At 39.5% G+C, this 22,107-nt stretch overlaps 1 protein-coding gene across 4 annotated transcripts in view; it reads left to right on the forward strand.

The window, feature by feature from the left end:
• Positions 1–22,107, forward strand: part of ebf1a (EBF transcription factor 1a) — a 101,487-nt gene that overhangs the window by 8,113 nt on the left and 71,267 nt on the right. The window contains exons 1-4 of one of the 4 annotated variants that reach the window (XM_041797285.1): positions 17,955–18,706; positions 19,470–19,626; positions 20,517–20,580; positions 21,223–21,278. In XM_041797285.1, coding sequence (XP_041653219.1) covers positions 18,573–18,706; positions 19,470–19,626; positions 20,517–20,580; positions 21,223–21,278 — 411 coding nt within the window. In that variant the 5' untranslated portion in view covers positions 17,955–18,572. Of the gene's footprint in view, positions 1–17,954; positions 18,707–19,469; positions 19,627–20,516; positions 20,581–21,222; positions 21,279–22,107 lie in introns of those variants that run through there. The other 3 variants (XM_041797286.1, XM_041797287.1, XM_041797288.1) reach the window with 3 other exon arrangements.

A 22,107-nucleotide genomic window follows, 5' to 3' on the forward strand; every position in this document is an offset into this window, starting at 1 on the left:
CTTTCACTTTCTTCCACTTGACCATGGAGTCTCCAGCATGCCTTTTAGTGAGCTCTACTCTTGCAGCTCTCTCATAAAGTTTTGACTGGTGAAGAACATTGGACAACAATTGTATGCAGAGTCTCTCCCATCTCAGCTGCTGAAGCTTGTAACTCCTTCAGTAGTCAGAGGTGTCTTGGTGGTCTTTCTCACTAGACTCCTTCTTGAACGGCCACTCAGTTTGCAAGGACTGCCTGATCAAGGCAGATTTACACAGGTGCCATATGTCTTCTATTTCTTGATGATGGATTGAACTGAACTTTGGGGGAAGTTCAGTGTCTTGTAATTTTTATGTATCCATCCATTGCCTTGAACTATTCAATAATCTTTTCTCTGAGTTGCTTGGAATGTTTTACTTCATGGCGTAATGGTAGCAAGGAATGCTGATTAACTCGTGACTGCACCTTCCAGACACAAATGTCTTTATACTACAATCACTTGAGACACATTCACTGCATTCAGGTGATTGGCACAAATTGGCTGACCCTCTGTTGAATTAGGTCAGTCACTTTAGAGGGGGTTAATATTTATGCATTCACTTATTTTACATTGCATATTTAATTTAATTGACATTACTTTGTAGAAATCTGTGTCACTTCGACATTAAAGAGTATTTTGTAATTCTTGGTCAAAAAAGCTAAATTATGTTGACCAAGATTGATTTATAAAATCATGTAAAGGGTAAATCATCTTAGGGGGTCAGTACCTTATATAGGCACTGTAAATGCAAACAATGTCATAAGATAGACTTCACAACCTATGACTGAAGTACAGTTATATCAAAACTGAGCTTTCAGACAAACTTCCTCATTATTCTTTGTTTCCAACATCTCTTTTAGGGAAAATACTGTGTCATAATAGTAAAGTACCACCAACAGAGTAATGGCCTCTGGATGAGGTCTTTATTACTCAACCCCAGTCCCTGCTGGCACCCTAAGAGACCTTTTCCCACAAACAAATTGAAAGTGTGACTCAACTTCACAATGAGAGTGACTGTGACTCAGTCGTAGCCCTCTGCAGTGTGACTTTCTTATAGTACAATACCTGTGAGGCATGCCACCAGTTCTTTAAGGTTAATCAACGACAGTGGTTTCCAACCTTTTTTTAACTTGTGAAGTAATGTCAAGTGTCTCAGCTCTGGCCTCAAGTGAAAACACATAGTGACCATTTAAAAGAGAGATGTTTTTATATCATTCAAATAATGTAATCTGATGTTTGAGTAATTATATATTCTGAAAAAAGAAAATAAGTATTATGTAGTAATTGGTTGTGAAAATGTATCTTTTTTGCCACATGCTCTTATTTCTTCTTATAACCCATTTCATCTAACTTGCATAGTAAAACCAGGTGTACAATGCAATTTAAGCAAAATTGATAACAGTTGTGGTAGAATACCAGTCCATCCATTAGGCTGAATTGTTTTTTTTTAATAACTTGGATCCCCACACTAAAGAGCACCAGAGAGCCTCATCTTTCAACATTTTTCTACACCTATATATCATTAAATTCATCTGCTTTTTGAGAAAATGGTGACAGCTTGAAAATGTGAAAAAGGTGATTAAAATTCTGTCATTATGAATTGACAGCATCAGCGACCTTTGCAACTTAGCATTCAAGAAGGTCAGGTTTTAATTGGTCAAACTACATGCTGCTGTAATTTGCAGTGGATTTAGTCTAAATACTAAGCACAATTAAGTAATAGTAATAGTATTTTGTTTCTAATCTTTGGTTAATAGTTTTCTAAACTATTAGTGTGGTGCAGTATTAAAGCAGATCCTACCGCCTGAAATTTCCAGCTCTGTGATAACAAGGATAAACAGAGTTTTATCAATCATGTAAATTCCTGTTCATATGTGCAAAAAACCCAACAAACACACCTGTACACACCACTTTTTCCCCCTTTTGTCCACGTGTCATTTCAGGAGTTTGTGGTAAATCCTCCGTTCATTTCCTCTTCATAAAAAGCAGAAGAGGTCAAGTGATTTCAGCACAAACTAGCACCCATGACCTTTGATTATTTTTAAGTTATTTGCTTTATTTAACAGAACATGCTTGTCACATTTTGGAAATGTTTCCACTTTTCATCACTGGTTTCCAGTCAGAGGGATTAACTTTGAAATCTACTTTATTGTAAAGAAAGCTGTGTTGCAACCCTGAAAGTGAAAGTTGTGACGTAAAAGTGTGGCATGAATCTCTGTCCTCATTTTACAGGTGGATCTTAGTGTACCGTTAAATATCTTTACATGGAATTCTAACACAGTTAATCTAGGGCTGTCCCTGATTAAGGATTCACACAGTCCAATCTCATCGGTCATACTTGTTCTGTCGTCTACAAATCATCAAAACTTGTCCTCTTTTTTCACTGATCAATATTCTTAAATGCCAGGGACATCATTAGGCTGTTTTTGGGGGGCTGAAACCACCCCAAAATGTTCCTCAGCCCCCCCTAACAATACTTAGAGTAAAAACAGAGACAAAATTAATTTAGGAATGCACCACAGCGTTATGTTACCCACTGCTTAATGTATAGAGGAGGGATACTCAGCCCATGGCTCCCCAGTCGCCAGTGGCTCTTTAGTGCCAAATCTAAATGAAAACTTGTTTTCTTTTAATCTGTGTATTTTTATCGTCAGGTGCACGATGGAGGAATGCGGGTAAGGTAGAGCAGAGGAAGTCCGCTGGTGCTGCGTCTCTCAGTAAGATCATTCATTCAGGTGTGCTGTACTGTGTTCAGACTGAAGCTTCTGCCCTCATTTTAACAAGTTTCTTTAGTCGCATGCTCTCCCACACTGGTATTTTATGATGATCACTGCGATATGTGTCGTCAGTGACCCACACACAAACACGGATCACATGCTGAGATAACGTAATATCTAGTGAAACTTTGTCCAAACATGGGTGTTTTACTTGATCTTTAATGTATTGCTGATAATAAATACTGTCAAAAGAGTGAGTCAAAAGAGTCAAAAGAATGAGACGAGGTGTAACGATGTGTCTAGGAGAGCTGCAGGTGTGAGGCAGGGCTGGTTTTAGTCATTTTGAGGCCCAGGGCAAAGACCAATATGAGACCCCTCCTCCTTTAGCTAAAAGCATCAAAAATTTGGAAAACATCTCAGTGCTATGAAATAATCATGGAACATTACGAGACGGAGATGTTTTAAAGTTAAATGCAAAGCCGGAACTACACTCCAGACATGGCTGCTGCACTGTGTCACTCCGCCCAGTGGTTTACTCAAGAAATAGTTCTGAGTATTTGCTTCATGTGTCGTAATGTTACATAATTATACGTTATTATTTCATAGCGTGGTGCATGTGCAGGTCACAACTTGTCCATGAGAGCGTTTTGGAGTTGTTGGATTGTGTATTTGATGAGTTTGATGAGGATAAGCAAAAAATACCGTCTGCTTACATAGCATAAGCTGTGCAGCTGGTACATCAGTCCCCCCAGAATCAAAAGCTATTGTAAATTAGAAGCCAGTGAGTATTTGTCTGTTTTACTTTTAGTGTTGCTGAGACTGTTCTTTGTGTTTGATGAAATGATTTTTGTTATTGCTGTTTTCCAGAAACGTTCAGCCTAATCCAGGGCCACTTGATGTTAATTTTTGCAATGAGGATGGATTCTCAGGATTTAGCCTAATACTCCTGATGATTTTATATCAAGGACTGGACTTGGTTTTTATACACCTGGATGTGCACGGTTTAATTTTTAAACTTGATATGATGCAGTATTGGGCACATTCAACTGACATGATTGTGATATCCAAATCATGGATGATCTCACTTTTGGCCGGAAGAGAATTAATGTCTTTGATCATGTAAAATGTGCCTGGAAATATTTCTATAATGGTTTTATCAGTATTATTTAGAAACAAGCTCCTTATAAGAAACGCAGGGTAAAAGGCTATGAAACTCCATGGTTACTGCTGACTTATCCAAGGTACTGCAGGAACATAATTTGGCTTGGGCTAAAGCCCAGAGTTCTGGCCTCGACTCAGACTGGTTGAATTTAAGACGTTTGAGGAATTCTTGCACTGTTGGATCAGAGCATTTTCTTTCTGAAACATCACATAATTTTAACAATAAAAGACTCTTTTGGAAGGTGATTTAATCATTATCTGGGAATAGAAAAGCTACTGAGCTCCCCCTTGTATTGTTAAAGATTCTGTTACCGTCAATGATAAAACTACAATGCTTAACTTGTTTAATGAACATTTTACTGATTCAGGGTCCCTTTTTAACAAAGTTAACCATCTTCAAACAAACCCTGTCCATTCTGAACATCATATACGTTGCTGAACGTGTTCCTTAGCAATTCAGTTTCAAGCCAGTTACTGTCAGTGAGGTACACAAAGCCCTCAGACTTTTACACATGAGACAACCTCTGCTGCCTTAAAAGTAGTTAGTAATTAGACAACAATGAACACTGTGCTGTTGTTTTTACTGATTTATCTAAAGCATTTGATACTGTTGACAATGGCAGTTTGAAAGACACTGAGCTGTATTGGTTTGTCAGAACAATCTGTTCGTTGGTTTAGAAAATATTCTCAAACAGAATGCTCTCCAGGGCTACGTTCACACTGCATTTAAAGTGACCTGAATCTGATCATTGTGCTCATCAGTGACTGGTATCTGATTTTTTTGTGACAGTGTGAACAGCGCAAGCCACATAGAGTCTGACCTTTTCTAATCAGACTCAGGCCACTTTCGTATGTGGTTCTGAATTAGATACAAATCTGATCTTTTGGAAGTTGACTGCAGTGTGCATCCCCAAACAAGAAAAATCAGATCTGAGAAAAGATCAGAATTGTGCATTAAGGCCTGTAGTATGAACGTAGCCTTAATGTCTTGAAGTGAAAAAAGGAGTGCCTCAGGGCTAAGTCTTAGGACCACTGTTATTTACACTTCATAGTAAATATAGGTCATTGTCATTTATACGCAGATGATACAGTCATATATTGCTCCACTCCTACACAGCATCAGGCTCTCTGTCACTAACAAGAAGCTTTTATCCTATACAGGACACACTGTGTGCATTAAAATTGATCTTAAATCCTGACGAAACCAAACCCCTGATGTTTTCAAACTCTAAGAAGAAGCCACTGAGCCTTCCCTCTATCACCATGCCTCAGGGTGATGAGATTGAGTTTGTATCATCTTATAAATACCTTGGCTTTTCGATTGATGAGTCTTTGACTTAAAAGCTTCATATTGTGCAACTTATGAAGAGGTTAAAGTTGTGGCTGGGTTTTTAATTCAGGAATAAGTCTTACCTTCCTTTACTGCAAAGAAAAGACTTGTTTTTGCCACTTTAATGCCTTCTGGTTGATTACAGTGATGTTCTGTACATGCATGCATCTTCTCAATGCCTTAAATCTTGGGATGGGGCACTGAGGTTCATTACCAGACTGATGTCCTTAACTCATCATTGTACTCTGTATGATTGAGGGTGGCTTTCTTTGACCACACGCAGACAAAAGCACTGGCATATCCTTATTTTTGAGGCTATTCTAAATCTGCTTCCTTCATACTTGCGGGATTTTTTTCATGTGAAAAGTTCTGGAAATTACGGTCTTCGCTCTATGACTCAGTCCCAACATCTACTTTTGCTCTCTGTGTCCAAAGTCCGTATTGAAATGGGTAAAAGGAGTTTCAGGTCTGCTGCTCCTGCAGGCTGTAATCTGCTACAGGAGACTTTGTCTGGGGGTGCTGGTCTCTGTAAAAGTTTTAAAAGTGAATTAAAAGTGTTGGAGGATGATACTTTTTTTGTAATACTCTTTATTTATTCATTTTGAAAGGAAAATCGAAAAATGAAAAGGAAAATAAAAGGGAGTAAAACTAAAACATTATTCTTACTCCATCTAATTTACATGTTAATTCATATACACATGCATAAATATTTGTCCAAATTCTTCCAGATCTAAGAGGAAGAGGGAGAAAATAAATAGATAAATAAATCAAATATTATTTTATCATTCATGTGGCCTGGAGTGTAGTTTGTACAGCCCTATTTGAACATATCCTTGCTTACACATACACACACATATCCATGCCAGCACATGCTTATATTTTCACATGCATATACCTGAACACAAACACATATGTATACATAAACATATAAACATAAAGATACACACATTTATAACTACCTACCTACACATATCTACATACATACATGCATTATATTATTAAATTATATCACTATTTATTATTTTTTTCCATCTTGACTGAAAAACATCGCTTAGATTCCTGATCTTGTGTGTGATCTTTTCCATATAATAAATTTCTCTAACTGATTCTTTCCACTTGGTTATTTGTGGCACTGTTGGTTTCAACCAGTTTCTGGTTATCAGTTTCATTGCTGTTATTCTCAGTATTCTATACAAGCGTTGATCTGATTTTTGGGACATAACATTTGGGGGATTTTAGGGCCAAAGGGAAATTACATTTGAAAGTCTTATTTATCTCCTTTTCTACCGAGGACCAAAACTGCTCCAAGACTGGGCAGGTGTATAGTATATGGGTGTGGGTGGCATAGTTTTCTCCACACTTATAACAGCAGCTTGATGTTTTATTATGGTTGTATTTTGACTGAATGATAGGTGTTTTAAAGTATCTTATTTGTAGTTTACAGGAGAACTCCCTCCAGAATATGGAGCTTTTTGTTTTCCAGGTGTTGCTGCAAATACTTTCCCATTCTTCTTTTGAAATGGTCATCAACAGCTTTAAGTGTCACCTCCTCCCTCTCACTTTCAATTATTTTATACAGCTTCCTTAAGACATTTTCATGGTTAGGTTTATTATATGTATTGGCTATAAATGTAACCAAGGGGTGTATGTCATTTATAGCTTTGTTGTTACCTGCTGTTTTAGTTCAATAACTTCTTACTTGAAGGTAATTAAAGAACTGGGTATTTGGTAGTTCAGCTTCTTAGAGAGGTTCTCAAAAGTATCCACTCCCTTATCTGTGATAAACTGACTGAATCTGGTCAGCCCTTTTTCAGCCCATGATTTGAAAGTATTGTCTACACTACTAGGTTTAAAATCTCTGTCATTTGCTATTTCCCTTAGATACACCAAATTTCTTTGGATCTGTTTCGTCTGTGTGACTTTTATCCAGGCTTTTATTGTACTTCTAACACAACTATTGTCTATTTTATTGGTAGACCGTTCTGTTATTTTGGTGAATATATTTTCATTCAGTGTTTTTTCCATTTCTGATATTTCCATATTTCTCCATTTTGCATTGTACTCCGTATTCATCCATGCTAAAATTATTTTTATTTGTGCAGCTCTGTAGTAGTTTGATAAGTTTGATAATGCTAGTCCTCCAGATAATTTATCTTTTTTAAATGTCTTGAGTTTAACACGTGCTTTTTTCCCTCCCCAAGTAAAAGTACTTAATATTCTGTCCCATTTATTAATATATTTTGAGGGATGTGTACTGGAAGATTTTGAAATATAACCATGAATCTTGGTAAAATGTTCATTTCAATCGTTTAAGTTTGTCCTGTTATAAATAAGGGTATCATTGACCATCTCCTTTGGTCTTCTTTGAGATTGTATTCCAGTAATTCGTAACTGTTTTCAAATAATTTTCTGAGATCTCCCCCCTAAGTATTTTATTATGTTTGCTCCCATTTAAACCTGCATCTTAATTTAATATCGTGAGGTAATGGTTGGCCAATGGCCAATGCCTCTGACTTACCTGTATTTAATTTATACCCTGATATTTCACTATATTGCCTAATTTCATCCATTACCACAGGTAGTAAGTGAGTTACACCTGTTAATACAGAATTATGTCATCTGCATACATCGCCGTTTTGTGTTCTTCATGGCCAATCTGTATTCCTTGTATATTGTGGTTATTTCTGATTCTCCCTGCTAGTGGTTCCATGGCTAGTATAAAGATCAAGGGAGAGGATGGGGAAAGGGTTAGAGGAAAGAAGTTTCAGGTCTGCTGCTCCTGCAAGGTGTAATCTGCTACAGAAGACTTTGTCTGGGGGTGCTGGTCTCTGTAAATGTTTTTAAAAGTGAATTAAAGGTGTTGGAGGATGATACATCTGGTTGTTGATGTTCTTGACTGATGACTTATTCTGTGACATTGATTTGTTTGATTTGTGATTGTTATAGTTTTTCTGTGATTGTGGTGCTACTTGTCTTGACCAGGACAGTGTTGTAAATGAGGTTATTGATCTCAGTTAGGTTCTCCTGATTGGATAAATATAAATAAATAATACATTTTTGAGCAGATTATCCCGGGTTATCAACATTCATGAGAAATCACGTCTGTCCTATTTCACTACTGACATCAGCGCGTCAATCAGAGCCAGAGGTTAGCGGTTTAGAATGGGGAAACTGAGACAGTTCAGGGAATAAGTGTTGAGTCAGCCTTGACCTTTGCTCTAGGCTTACTATAAAAATATCATCTTTGTGTCTGTATGTCTCACTTCTGTCCCATGATTGGACAGAATTTCCGTGTCTTTTAGATTGTTGCGGTTGAGAGGACTGAGTGAAATCGAAGCCATCACAGTTTCTGTTATTCCCAATCCTGATGTTCCCATTTCATTTTAAACTGGATTCATAGCTCTGAATTTTGGAAAGGAAATAATGTTAAATGTGTCCAAACCTGCTAAACTATGTTGAAACTATGTTAAATCTAAGGAGGCAGGAGTTAGCATTAAAAGAAAATCAACAGCATTCATGAAATGTCATTAGTCAAGAGCACTGTGATTTTCTTCTTGTGGCACTGAGAGGAAGCAAAGTATCTCATGACCTTAAATGTTTATTTAATGTGAGAAATTCACAAAGTGGATGTTTTTTTTTTCACCAAAGCAGTAAAGGATTTTTAAATTTCAACCACCAAGTAACAGTGGACTGGGTCATCTAATTGGCAGAACAAAGTTTGCCAACAAATTCCAAATAATACACTGTAATCATTCAATAAACACTCGCAATCTGACTTTCTCTTGCCATGAACGTAGTGAAATGCCTGGCATTATTCATCCTGCTGTTAGCAAGAGTCTGCACAAACTGTAGGCTCTTTCATACAATGTACATATTAAATTATCAGTTGGGACAGTAACAGTGGCATGCACAGACTTTTTCAAGGGCAGGGGCGAAAAGAAAAAAAGGGCACATACAGCGCGTTCTCGCCACCAAAGAGTGCACTAAGGGTTGCGTGTTTTCGGGGGCACTTTAGACATGTCTATATGTTATACAAATGGCACATTATATAGCCTTAAAACAGACTAACTAGACAGACTACTCAATTTAGTTTGTAGTTAGGATCAGCATCCACAAGAACTATGTAGATTCAACGCTGGACTGTGAAGAACACACAGAAATAAATAAATAAATCCCTAGGGGGTCTGGGGGTCTTCCCCCAGAACATTTTCAATTAAGTAGATGCCATTTCCTGTATTCTAGTGCATTTTAACACCATATTAGCACCAGATAATCCAAACTGGTTCTGTGAGATATAGTTCTGGCTCAATATAGATCAAAAAAGTACCCAACATAAAAGTCATTGCAACAGGCAGTTGAGGGCAGTTTAGTGTGTTTCGCATACAATGAGGGCACTTTAGTACCTGTTTTAACTCCTAAGAGGGCACTTTAGCACGTGTTTTGGCTCCAAAGAGGGCACTTTAGCAACGTTTTGGCTCTAGAGGGCACTTTAGCAAGCGTTTTGGCTCCCAAGAGGGCACTTTAGCACGTGTTTTGGCCTCAAAGAGGGCACTTTAGAATGTGTTTTGGCCTCAAAGAGGGCACTTTAGAATGTGTTTTGGCCTCAAAGAGGGCACTTTAGCACATGTTCTGCCTCCCAAGAGGGCACTTTAGCGTGCGTTTTTCAACAATTGGACCCTCCCCTCGTGCACACCACTGGACAGTAAATAGATCAATTTGTGCAAATATGCATATGGCATGGGGCATTTTACCAAAATGGTTTAAGTAGCAGTTTATAGATAAATAAGTTCAAATGTGCATATGAGGAGAGGCTTTTACTACAGTGAGCTTTCTTACAGTATCTGAGATACAGTAAGAGAGAGTGCATGATATTTTATGTTAATCAGGGCTAAGAAACAACAAATAACAATAATAACAGAAGTTAGTCAGGAAAGAAACAGACACCTACAAAAAGAGCCAAACCAATCTACCTTCAACATTATATCCATAATGCCAACACTCTGGACCTCTGACATGGAAGAGATTAATAAAAAGAATGTGAATAATCACAGTTAGTGCGCTAAAAAAAATCCAGAACAATTGTCAAAGAAAAATAAAGAGAAAAGAAAACAAAAAGGGAAAGGGTAGGGAAATGAAGATAAGGGTCAGGCAAACGGCAGGCCCCTGATATGAGAAATGAACTGTGACCAGGTTATTTCATATTTTTCATATTTATCCTCTAACCTACCTACCTAATTTTTTCCAAAGCTAATCCCAACATCACCTCTCTAATCTAATGTACATAGGCAGGGGGTTCTTTCCCTTCCAGTTCCGCAATATCAAATGGCGGGCATGCAACGAAGCATAAGCAATTGCATTTTTATTGAGGCAGGACAACTTCAGTTCATCTCTGACTACACCAAAGACAGCTATTAAGGGATCAGGTTGTAATGATTTGCCAGATATTGCTGAAAGTGATTGAAAGATTGAAGACCAAAAACCTTGCAAAGATGGACATGACCAAAACATGTGTCCCAAAGAGACAGGAGATTGACATCTTGGGCAGGTTGGTGCAGCATTAGGGTATAATTTAGACAATTTATCATTAGAGTAATGCAACCTGTGGAATACCTTAAACTGAATCAAGCCATGTCTGACACATAGAGATGATGCATGTATACGTTATATAGTATTTTTCCAGGTATCTTCTGGTATAGCTTCTCCAACTTCTCCTTCCCATGCTGTCCTAACTTTGTCCCACGTAAAAGGACAACTATTCAGAATTAATGCATATGTTTTGATATTGCTCCTTGATTGAGTGGGTTTACATTAAGGACTGAATGTAATAAATCTTTAGGGGGTAGAGATGGATACCCAGAGAAGTATTTAGAGGCAAAACTCCAAACCTGAAGATACCTGTAGTAGTGAGACTTTGGTAAGTTATGGTCCTCACTCAAAAAATTAAATGATGCATCTGTAAAAAGATCTTGAAAGTAAACCAAGCCATTTCTATGCCAGACTGCAAATGCCTGATCTATTTGAGATGGTGTAAAAAGATGATTAAACATTATTGGACTGAAGCTACATATATTTGTCGGATTTAAATGCTTTCTGAACTGGCACCAGATTTTAATCGAATTTTGGACCACCAAATTGGAGTTCAATTCAAATAATTTGACCTTTAGTGGAACAAGGGTAGTTAAGATCAAAATCGGGGAGACTGGGAATGTAGCTCTCAGTTCCATATCAGCCCAGACCGGACCTTCCTTATCAGCAAACATGATGATCCAGTATGTTAACTTAAAAATATTGGCAGCCCAATAGTAAAATAAGAAATTAGGCAAACCCAAACCGCCTTCAGATTTAACTCTCTCCAGACTTGACTTCTTTATACGTGCAGGTTTTTTTTTCCATATGAACGAGGAGATAAAACGATCCAGTTGAGCAAAATAAGACTTCGGGAGAAAAACTGGAATCATTTGAAATAAATAGAGAAACCTGGGCAATACAGTCATCTTTACTGCATTTATCCACCCCGCCAGGCAGAGTGGGAGTTTTGACCATTTATCTAATTCAATTTTAGTATGGTCTGAAATAGATCTGAAATTGTATTGAAATATAGCCTTAATTGAACCTGCTATTTCTATTCCCAGGTAAGTCAATTTATCCTTTTTAATTTTCAAGGGCAGATTATCATATGTGATCTGTCTTGCCAGAGTATTCAATGGAAAAAATAAGGATTTTGATAAGTTGATTTTATATCCAGACAAGCTACTGAATTTTTGCAGCAGGTAGAGAAGATGGGGCATGCTCCCTATTGGGTCTGATATTTGCAGAAGCAGGTCATCAGCATAAAGCAAAGTTTTATGGTTTGTTCCACCCCTGGTTACACTCTTAATTCTGCTGTCCGATCTAATAGCAATTGCCAATGGTTCAACTGCAATATCGAACAAGAAGGGCGACAGGCAGCAACCCTGTCTCGTACCTCTGTAAAGTGGAAAATATCGGGAAATCAGGCCATTCGTTCTGACTGCAGCCAAAGGAGCTGAATATAAAACTTGAATCCATCTACAGAAGATGGGGCCCAAAGCAAATTTTTCTAGAGTTATGAAAAGATAGGTCCATTCGAGCCTGTTGAATGCCTTTTCGATGTCAAGGCTTAGAATAACTTCAGGTTGAACTGTTGAATGAGGAGAAAATAACACATAAAATAACCTTCTTACATTGATAAATGACTACCTTTCGGGGATAAACCCTGTTTGATCCTCATTAATAATGGTGGGAATAATAGGGTCCAATCGCTGTGCAGGAACTTTGGTTTGATTTTATCTTGGGGGGGAGTTGGACAGGCCAGGGGTACGTATTTTTGCTAGAAAAGCCTGAAAAAGTGTATTTTGCATAATATGTGACCTTTAAATGGTTTGTGTCAGAGGTGTGTGGTGTCTGCAGTGATGTTACCTTCCCATTTCCTGGCAGGCACGCAAATAACTGTTACTCTGTAGACGACTGCAGATCGTGTCGTTTGGTCAGGGTGGTCTTTATTATGTGCCAGTTTGCGTGCACTACAGTGACCCTACACTACCAGTCCAGTCTAGATAAAGGTATCCCAGGCCACCTCTCTATGCAGTCTGACCTATTGTATATCAAACTATCTGTAGTATCCGTTCGGTTGATGCATGTATTTACAAAAATTGGTCATGGGAGAAAAACTAAGCCTAGCATTAGTTTATGTAGGACATGTTAATCATATGCCAAGCCATGATCAGCTGATGGCCAGCTGATCCTAATTATCACCTCCCAGCTCCCACAGCCAATCACATCTCTTACTCTGAACACAGTGGTGTATTTAAATATGACAAACTTCTCATTAATTCCCTACTTGCATTAAAATGCATTAATGCTGATGCGCCACAATGCTGCTGCTGGCAAAGCTTTAACCCCCTCCACCCCAGCCTCCTCCTTTATAGCATAACACTTGATGCAACTTCATATTCAGATTCATACTACTATGGATTAATTGCTTTTGAACTAATCGTATCAACACACATTCATTATCATAAATGTATCTATCCTTATGGGGGTTTAGCCATGCGCTCCCTGGGAAGTCAAAGCATGCTGCTTCACTAGCCCAGGGAGCATCTTTTGGGCAGAGCCTTCTCTGCCAAGTTAAACTGTATCCATTTTTCAATAAAATGGAAAAATGTATGATGCGAGTATCCATGGCTGAAATGTAGTATTGATCATGAAGTAATTTTTTTCTAGACTTCTCTCTAATTTGACCTTTAATTGCTAGCTTGTTTCTGGATAAATCAGTTTAAGGCCTTATAACTCACCAACTGAATAACCAACAAACTAAATGGTTAAATAGATGAATAAATAATTAAGTAAATAAGAATGGAAGGGTAATAAGACTAATAATAGCAAAATATAGTTTTAGCTGAATCAGTCACAGCCTACAAGCAGTGAGAAGAGGTTGTTTGGTTTTATACTTTGTTTATTTTTATTTATTTATTTGGTTGCTTTTATGTGGCAATGAAACAGTATGACTTAAAACTGACGTGTATATGATCTAAAGCACTGGTCATCAACTGGCGGCTCGGGGGCCATATCAGGCCCCCCAAAGCTTTCTGTCCGGCCCCCTTGAAGATCATTCAATTCACAAAAGCAGTAAAAGAAGATGCTGTTGGCTTTAAATGTCTGCAGTTGTTAAATCTGTCCCCAAAACAATTAGTAGTGAAGTAGTTTTAGAATGACTTGACATTTGATGATCATTCTTTGTAGAAATTTACTTGCCAGCCCTTATCAGTTTTTTTTTTTTTTTTTTTTTTTTTTTTTTTTAAAGGTTAAAGTTGGCAGAAATGGTGCAAAAATTGACAGATTCAGTGGTGAAAAGGGGTTAGAGAGTGGCAAAATGGGTTGCATTGTAGCACAAAGGGACAAAAAATGGCAAGAAAAGTGGCGAAAAGAGGTTAACATGTGGCCAGAAGAGGGAAAGAAGTATGAAAGATGGGTTGAAATTAGCCCAAAAGTGCATGAAAATAGGTCAAAAACTGACATAAACACAAGAAAAGTGGAAAAATGGGTTTTAAAAAAAAGTGGCACAAAGGGGATAAAACATGCAGGAAAAGTGATTTAAAAGGGGTCAAAGAGTGGCAAAAATTGGGTTGAAGTATTAAAAAGGGGCAAAAAAGTGGCAACATTTAGCAAGAGTAGCCTGGCACAGTAGTGGAAAGGTGCTAATGATTAGCACAGTCAATAATTAGCAAGAAAAGTGTTAAAGAGTGGCAAATGGGTGAAAAGTGGCAAAAATTAAAAATTGATTTTTGTTTATTTGAAAGTCCAGCCCCCAGAGTTTCTGCCAAGACTAAATCTAGCCCTTGTGTAAATGTACTTTATGACCCCTGATCCAAAGAATAAACGGGGCAAATACTGAGGATCATTATTACATAACATATGTACGAGCCTGCTATTCTGTCTAAAGAGGAGAACAGCAGGATAGACTTGTTTTAATACCATGCCAAAGATTCAAAGAGTTGCATGTAAAAGATAATAGAAATCAACTTTAAGAAATGCACTGCTAGTACATTAGAGAGGAGAAGGTCAGCACAGATATTGGGAGCTTTAAATCAGGACTCTACAGCTGCTGTATGTTTTTTCTCAGAATGCAAATAGAGAAGTGTTGCTCATAACTTCCTCTCAAAAACTGACATTGAACTCATGCATGAGTAACTTAACCCTCTACATAGAGACTTGCATTAACTCAGAACAGGAACAAGAAAATCACGAAAACAAGAAAGTATCAGGAAATTCTCCCTGTAAGACAGAAAACTTGAAGTAACTCCCCACAAGTGTTTCTCTTCTGATGATGCAGCTGCGCAGTGAATCACATTCACAGCTTGTTTAATGAATCCACAGACTCGTTGACCTTGTCCATATTTGTTGACCATGTTAATTAATGGCCACATTGGGACAGATGGCATTTATCTGCATTCCACTTATGCGTGCATTCATTGGAGAATACGTGACTCAGAGCAGTGTTGCAACTTTGACCGGGCATTGTCGTCGTGTAGCCACTAGATGGCAACATTGCACCAAATTCAGTGAATTTGGTTTCAGACGGGGAAGTGTGCGAGTTACCTGAGGAGAAGTGAGAGGTCAGATTTGGATGGGCCTCACATGTGACGCACAGGACGTTAAAATGAGGATGTATTACACTTTGTTCGGTACTAGATGACTGAAACACTCATGTCATGTTGGCTCGTTTTAAAGTATTTCTATTCACGTCTTGAAAGCATTTGAAACTCTCGCTGTAACGTCACTTTAATACAGTTATCAATCACATGGCATGCTCCAGCTCTCATGTCTAAATATTGGACGTCTAACATTTTTATTTGTCCTCTTTTATGTCAAACCAGAGAGCATATTGCAAGACATAAGGCCCATTCTCATAAGCATATGCCTGTTTTTTTTTTTTTTTTTTTTTTTACAACTAGTGATTTTTTATGAGTCTTCAATTCAATCAGGCCATTATTATCATCAGCCCAACCTTTTGATTTACGGGAACATCTGCTGGTTGTAGAGGAAGCGGACAGCAGCGCGTGCTGCTTCTTTCTGATCACTTACTTCAAAATGTCTAACAGAGTTATAACAGAGAGGATTTAATAGGCTCTCCATATGTGGACACTTGAACAGAAGTCGTATTTGCCCACACACTCACAACACACACACACCTTTGCATCACTCAAATGGCGCGCGCATTCCCGCCTGTGCGTAATGACCGGAGATGTTGTCCAAACCTTTCCGTCTGGGTGCCATGGAGTTAGTAAATCACAGTATTAACATGGCGGGATCGTCGGGCCTCAACTGACATCTGTGTTTTTGGATACTGAGGCGGTGATATTTGGGCTAACGGTGTGTGTTGGTGCTCGAGGGTATAAATACATGCTACCCCAGGGGGCCTGGAGGGTTCGCGCGGGCCCGCATGCCGACCAAGGCAGACAGGTCTTGGCGCGAGAGCCGGCCACAATCAAACAAATGTGCTGAAGGATAGCCCTGGACTTGTGTGCGTGCGTTTGTGTGTGCGTGCGTAAAAGCGCGTCAGCGTGAGAGACATTTTATCTCACGTTGCTTTTATTTATCACTATTTATTGTATGATGTACTCACGTGGTGGGGGGGCTCACATTTCTCCTCCCCCAGCAGGAGACATAAATAAACAGCTCCAGACAATGATGAGGTGATGTGTGGAGTTTGACCGTTTATGGCATTTATCAGAAAGTGTCTGAGAGACTTTGAGTGTGCAGAGGAGAAACAGAACCTAGGAATATCTTTAAATGTCCTGACTTTTATCCAGAGTGGGTTAAGATCATGTGATCACTAAATAAAAAGCATACTGAGATTTTTGAAGGAGTTTAAATTCTTCTGAGGCCCTTAATCGCGCACTTTGACTAAAGTGATACCAAAAGCATCAACATGCCAAACTGATTCCTTTCGACAATTCTTGATAAAATCTTAATTTTCAAACCCGCCTCTCTGATAAACAAAAATCGTCTCTGCTGTTCTTCCCATTTCATTAGAAGAAACCAAACAGTACTTATCGAACAGATGGCCCCCAGACAATTCAATTTAACAATTTAGCACTGACTCTGTAATGATGATGGGGGAGCATGATGAGGGGAGCTCACATCTCCACTTTCTGCAAAGCTGGTCTTTGCTTTGCACTTTTCACGCATGTGGAAGCACCGTGCAGTTTCACGGCTCCGTGAGCTGCCATGCAAATATTTATTTCACACATTTTTTTTTTTAAATTTATTGTTTTTAAGCAGTTATTTCAGACTGATTGCATTTTTTTGGACGACGGGACACAGCAGAGTTTAGCTGTAATCCTCGTATTTATGTTGGATTCAGCACTTAGTCCCACAAGATTTCTGTAATGCATCTAATCAAAGCTCATTTCAAACCATCGGGCTGAAACAGAAAAATGTGCGCAGCGGCTGCCAGGCTTTTTGGTGAGCTGAAACTTTCTTAAGCTCCTAATCTGCCTGAGTTGATACTCTGAATGAGCTCTTAGACTGTTGTTTCTTTTCCTGGGAGAAAATAAAACATTAAAAGTCCATTTAAATTGTTTAAATTAAGTCGTTTTGTTGAAATATTTGCGCAAAAATGGGCGCAATAAGAGATGATTTGTTGGCGTTTATGTGCTGGACAAATGCTGAAAATTACGCACGATTAATTTGGAAAGAGAGTGATGCAGCCAAACTTTTTACTTTTTCTTTTTCACATAAAAATCCCTTTTTTTTAAAGTGTGATGGCTCTTTGGTTGCAGAGATGATGGCACATTTCCACAGCAGCAGCAAACAGACGATGGATGTTACAAGGCTTCACTCTGCCCTTTGGTCTCAGCGGGCAAACTGCGTGGATTAAAACTAATGTCCTCCCCTGAGTTCATGTTTGATAGTCGTGAATACATTAATTGTCAACTTTAAGCACGCGCACATCAAGGCAGGGCGCACACATCGTGCACAGCTTCTGGCTAAGTGGCCGGGGCGGGACGCTGCGTGGGACGAGGCGGGGACAGCAGGCAGGCGGGCGGGGAAGCAGCGTGCTGGAAGGGTTGGTGGACAGCTGATTGTCCGTGTTATTAACTGTGTTTGGAGGCGTGTCTGCTCGCCTCGTAGACCACGCCCCCCTCACCTACTAGTTCTCTCTCCTGTTTGGCATCCCAGAGATGGTCCAAAGTGATTCCTCAGGGAAGAATCGAGCGCAAATCACCCGAGCAGGAGCTGACGAGGAGCGGAGACGCCGCTGCCCAGGACTGCCTCTTAATTGCGCGTAATCTTCCGTTTCATCCATCTGACCAGAGAAGACTTTGTGGAGAAGGAGGTGTTTCATCTTCCTTGGTTTTTCTTTCTCACCGTGGACTGTTTGTTGCCAAAAAAAAAAGTGACATTTTGCGTGTGTTTTTGTCAGCTGCACCTTGATCCGGGGACTGTCGCCAACTCAGAGCAGCCTCTCATCCTGCGCTTCCCTTTTCATCGCTCTCACGGTGTTCATCTTCACAGCTGCAGCTTCCCCCTCTTTTTTTTCCCTTCTGGAGTCGCTGACATGAGGTGCAGCTAACCCTGGATGCTGACAGCTCCCCTTTTTCCTTCCACATGTCGCATCTTTTGTTTACTTTGAGAAAACACACGAGCAACTAAACGCCAAGTGAAACAGACCACGCCACTTTGCTCCTCTGACAGCGCGATCAAACAGACACAAGAGGAGGGGAGGCAGGGAGGAAAAAAAGGAGGGAGCCAAGGAGAGGAGGATAGAGAGAGAGAGGAGAGAGAGTGAGAGAGAGATAGCGACAGTGTGAAGGTGCGTTTTGATGTTTGGCATCCACGAGAGCATCCAGAGGAGTGGGAGTAGTATGAAAGAGGAGCCCATGGTGGCCGGGATGAACGCGGTTCGGACATGGATGCAGGGCGCCGGAGTGCTGGACGCCAACACAGCCGCCCAGAGGTGAGCCCGAGGCGGCCTTGGCGCTGCGCTGACACCGGGGCGTGGAGACCTGAGTTAAAGGGGGGGGGGGGGGGCAGTGCGTAAAGATGTGCGGTGCGGCTCTATCACTTGGGGCAGCTCGCGTCCCCAGAGGACGCAGTTGTTGGATCACCGCTGTTCCTGCTGGCTGTAGAAGTTTTTTAGCTTAAAGTCCAACATGATTAAATAATGCGACTCAAAGAGGTTTCACATACTCCTGGACGGAAAGCACAGTTAGCTCCAAGCACTTTAAGGCTCGCGGGGTTTAAATGTAGGCTCAGATTAACTTTGGTGTGCTGGGAGATTTTTTTTGCTCACTTCGGAACTTGTTTCTATTTCTGTAGGGATAAAACACAGAAGGCTGCTTTTCAAACACTGCATCATGAATATTTATTTTTTTCCCCTTAAAATAAAATAAAATTCTTCAAATTGATCCAAGAAGCTGAAGTTGTGTGTAAGAAAATCACATTTATGACTGCCAGCATGATAATGAGAAAGTCATCTTCTAAAATCTGTTAGTGTGTTTAACAAATCTGGGCCTTTAGCTTCCTGTTAAAACACATTTGTTCTGTTACTGCTGATCTCTAAAGAACTGGAGACAGGTTTTAATTTCGCTTTGGCACAGAGAAATAATAGAGGAGTGACTGAAAAATAATCGGTTGCTTTCTGTTGCATATTAACGCAGTGACTTTATTCTAATCCCTGTCGTTGTGGCTCTGGTGCCGGTCTGTGCTTGTGTCCGCAGCGGAGTGGGTCTTGCTCGGGCACACTTCGAGAAGCAGCCGCCCTCAAACCTCCGCAAGTCCAACTTCTTCCACTTCGTGCTGGCGTTATACGACAGACAGGGTCAGCCCGTGGAAATAGAGAGAACCACCTTCGTGGACTTTGTGGAGAAGGAAAAGGTGAGGTTACACAGTGAAGACAAACATTTCCTCCTTTGCAGAGTTTGGAATAAATCCTTCATAATAAGGTGATATTAAATAGCCCTCATTAAGGCTGAGGCACTGTGCTGTTAATAAGTGATAAATTATCAGACGTGCGTTAACAAAGTAAACCAGACGCACACAGCAGGGATCGTGCGTCATGGTGGGATTTTTATGATGTGGTTTTCTGAAAGATTTACACACCCCTGGTTATTTTAACTCCCCTTTATTATTATAAAACCATCGGAGTAAATTTAACACACACCATCTAACAGTGTAAATCTCATGTACCTTCTAATAATATTGAATTAATATGAGGGAGCACAGCGGGCTGTCTGCTCCTGCAGCCAGTCAGACTATTTAATTTTTTAAACACCAATATTCTTCTCATATTGATCTGTTTGTAAAGCAGCGTTAGAAGTCTTCACTTTAAATGTCTGATTTATTTATCAGCATTACTCGGTTTGTTTATTTAAAGATCCAAATAAATCATTTTTATTAGAATTTTAATATTTCGATGCGATTAATTAAATGAATAAATAATTAATACGTCAGATGATTAATTTTAATTAGTTGCTTTTTCACAAAACATTTTTAAATTTGCATTTTTAAAAAGGCATTGAAGTTGTAAACAGGCCTGCTTGTAAATAAAGATTGTTTTGAAAAACTAAAGTAAATCAAAAATGTCCGTTTACATTTCCATAAAAAGTAATAAAATAAAGCAGAGCTTTCATAGAAATAAAGGGACTAAAAAGATGTTTTTAGTGTTGTTAATGTCTAAACTGTGAAGTGTTGGACGCGCAGGAAAAGTCCCAGGAGGAGAGGCTTTGCTTCCTCTGACTCGGCTCTGTTTGGTTGAATTTTCGTAGGAAACGACGGGGGAAAAGACCAACAATGGGATCCATTATAGACTCCAGCTCCTCTACAGTAACGGTGAGTTTGGCTTCCATCATTTTTATGGAGCAAAAACAAAAGCAGTCAGTAAGTGATTCCAGTAAGCAGAGAGAGAGAGGAAACTAATGTTTCAGGAGCTCACATCACTGAGGGTTTATTTTTAAATTGTGGTGCCTAATTCTCCAAATGTATTTATTTGGACAGCATTAATTATCATAACAATTTCGAATTATTCTATTATAAGAAATGCTTGTATTATCACAATGTTATGCTGCCTTCTGCCAGAAGTAAATATAAATATTTCTGATCACACTACTTTTGCAACAGTAAACTTCCCAAGGCAGCAAAATAGTTTTCAATCCTGATTTTAAAAGCTTATTTTTCTAATCCACATGAACCTATTGAATAATTAAATTGACTGCATACTCAGAAAAATGACATCCATTTTCACTTTTTAAGATGAGTACATGTTTGTTTCAGGGGGGAAACAGTAAGTTAAAATTTTAAGTTTAAGGCAAATTAATGCTGAAAGTATCAGGAACAGTTGAGACTCATTCAGCTTTCATTTAGACTCAGAGGAAATCAGAATGAATAAACTCTGTGACGTCAAAAGTAGGGAAAGCTGAACTTTAGCTGTGATGTGAAACCTGCTGGTGACGTTCTCTCTGTTTGTGTGTGAAGGCATCAGAACAGAGCAGGACCTTTATGTTCGCCTCATCGACTCCATGACTAAACAGGCAAGTTTAACTTAAAGAATTCAGGTATCCTGTGTTGGTTTGAATGTTGCCCATACTTTCAACACTCCCTCTCCTCCCCCCTGCTTCCACCTCCCCCCCGTCGCCCCGCTGCATGCCTGTGTCTGAGACCCTCAACTTCAGCCCGGCACAGCCGGTGTGATAAACGACCTGTCTTACCTGTGGAATACATTTACAGAGGCCCAGAAAAGTAGAGGACATGTGTCCTCATACTCTCCAGTTAGAGGGGATAGAGTGCGTGTTTTTACAAGCCTCAGGTAGTAAATGTGCATGCAAGGCTGTGTGAATACAGTGTGTGAATCTGTGGGTGAGTTGCAGAAGCTGTTGTGTGTTAGTGTTTGAAAAAGACAGTGATGCATGCCAGCTCACTCTTTGAGGACCTTGACCCTCATTTCCTCAATGTGAAACAGAACAAACTACCTCTGAGTGCGTTATGGCCGATTCAATCACACAAAGAAATACAGAGCAGCACATGTGGGCCAACCCACACTCAGGGAATTCTTCTTTTGGATGAATTAGATAACGAAAAAAATACACAGTTTTGATACCAACTCTTTTGTTTTGCCAATTCTGCCGCTAGTGCCATTAGGCTTGAAGAGAGTTTGCCTTAGAATGAAAGGAGTAGGAGGAGATGTTGTTTGTGCAAATGCATGTGTGTTTGCATGTTGATCAGCGTGCACGTATGAATGTGTGCATGTGCAGGGTGATCACAGCCCTGGAGAGCATGTTGAGTGGGGTTGGAGGGGTAACCAGACTAGATTTTTGGACGCAGCGCTGTATGGACCAGATGGTGCACTATACTCCAGTCTGG

This window comes from Cheilinus undulatus, linkage group 10 (assembly GCF_018320785.1).
Source record: "Cheilinus undulatus linkage group 10, ASM1832078v1, whole genome shotgun sequence".
Lineage (NCBI taxonomy): Eukaryota > Metazoa > Chordata > Actinopteri > Labriformes > Labridae > Cheilinus > Cheilinus undulatus.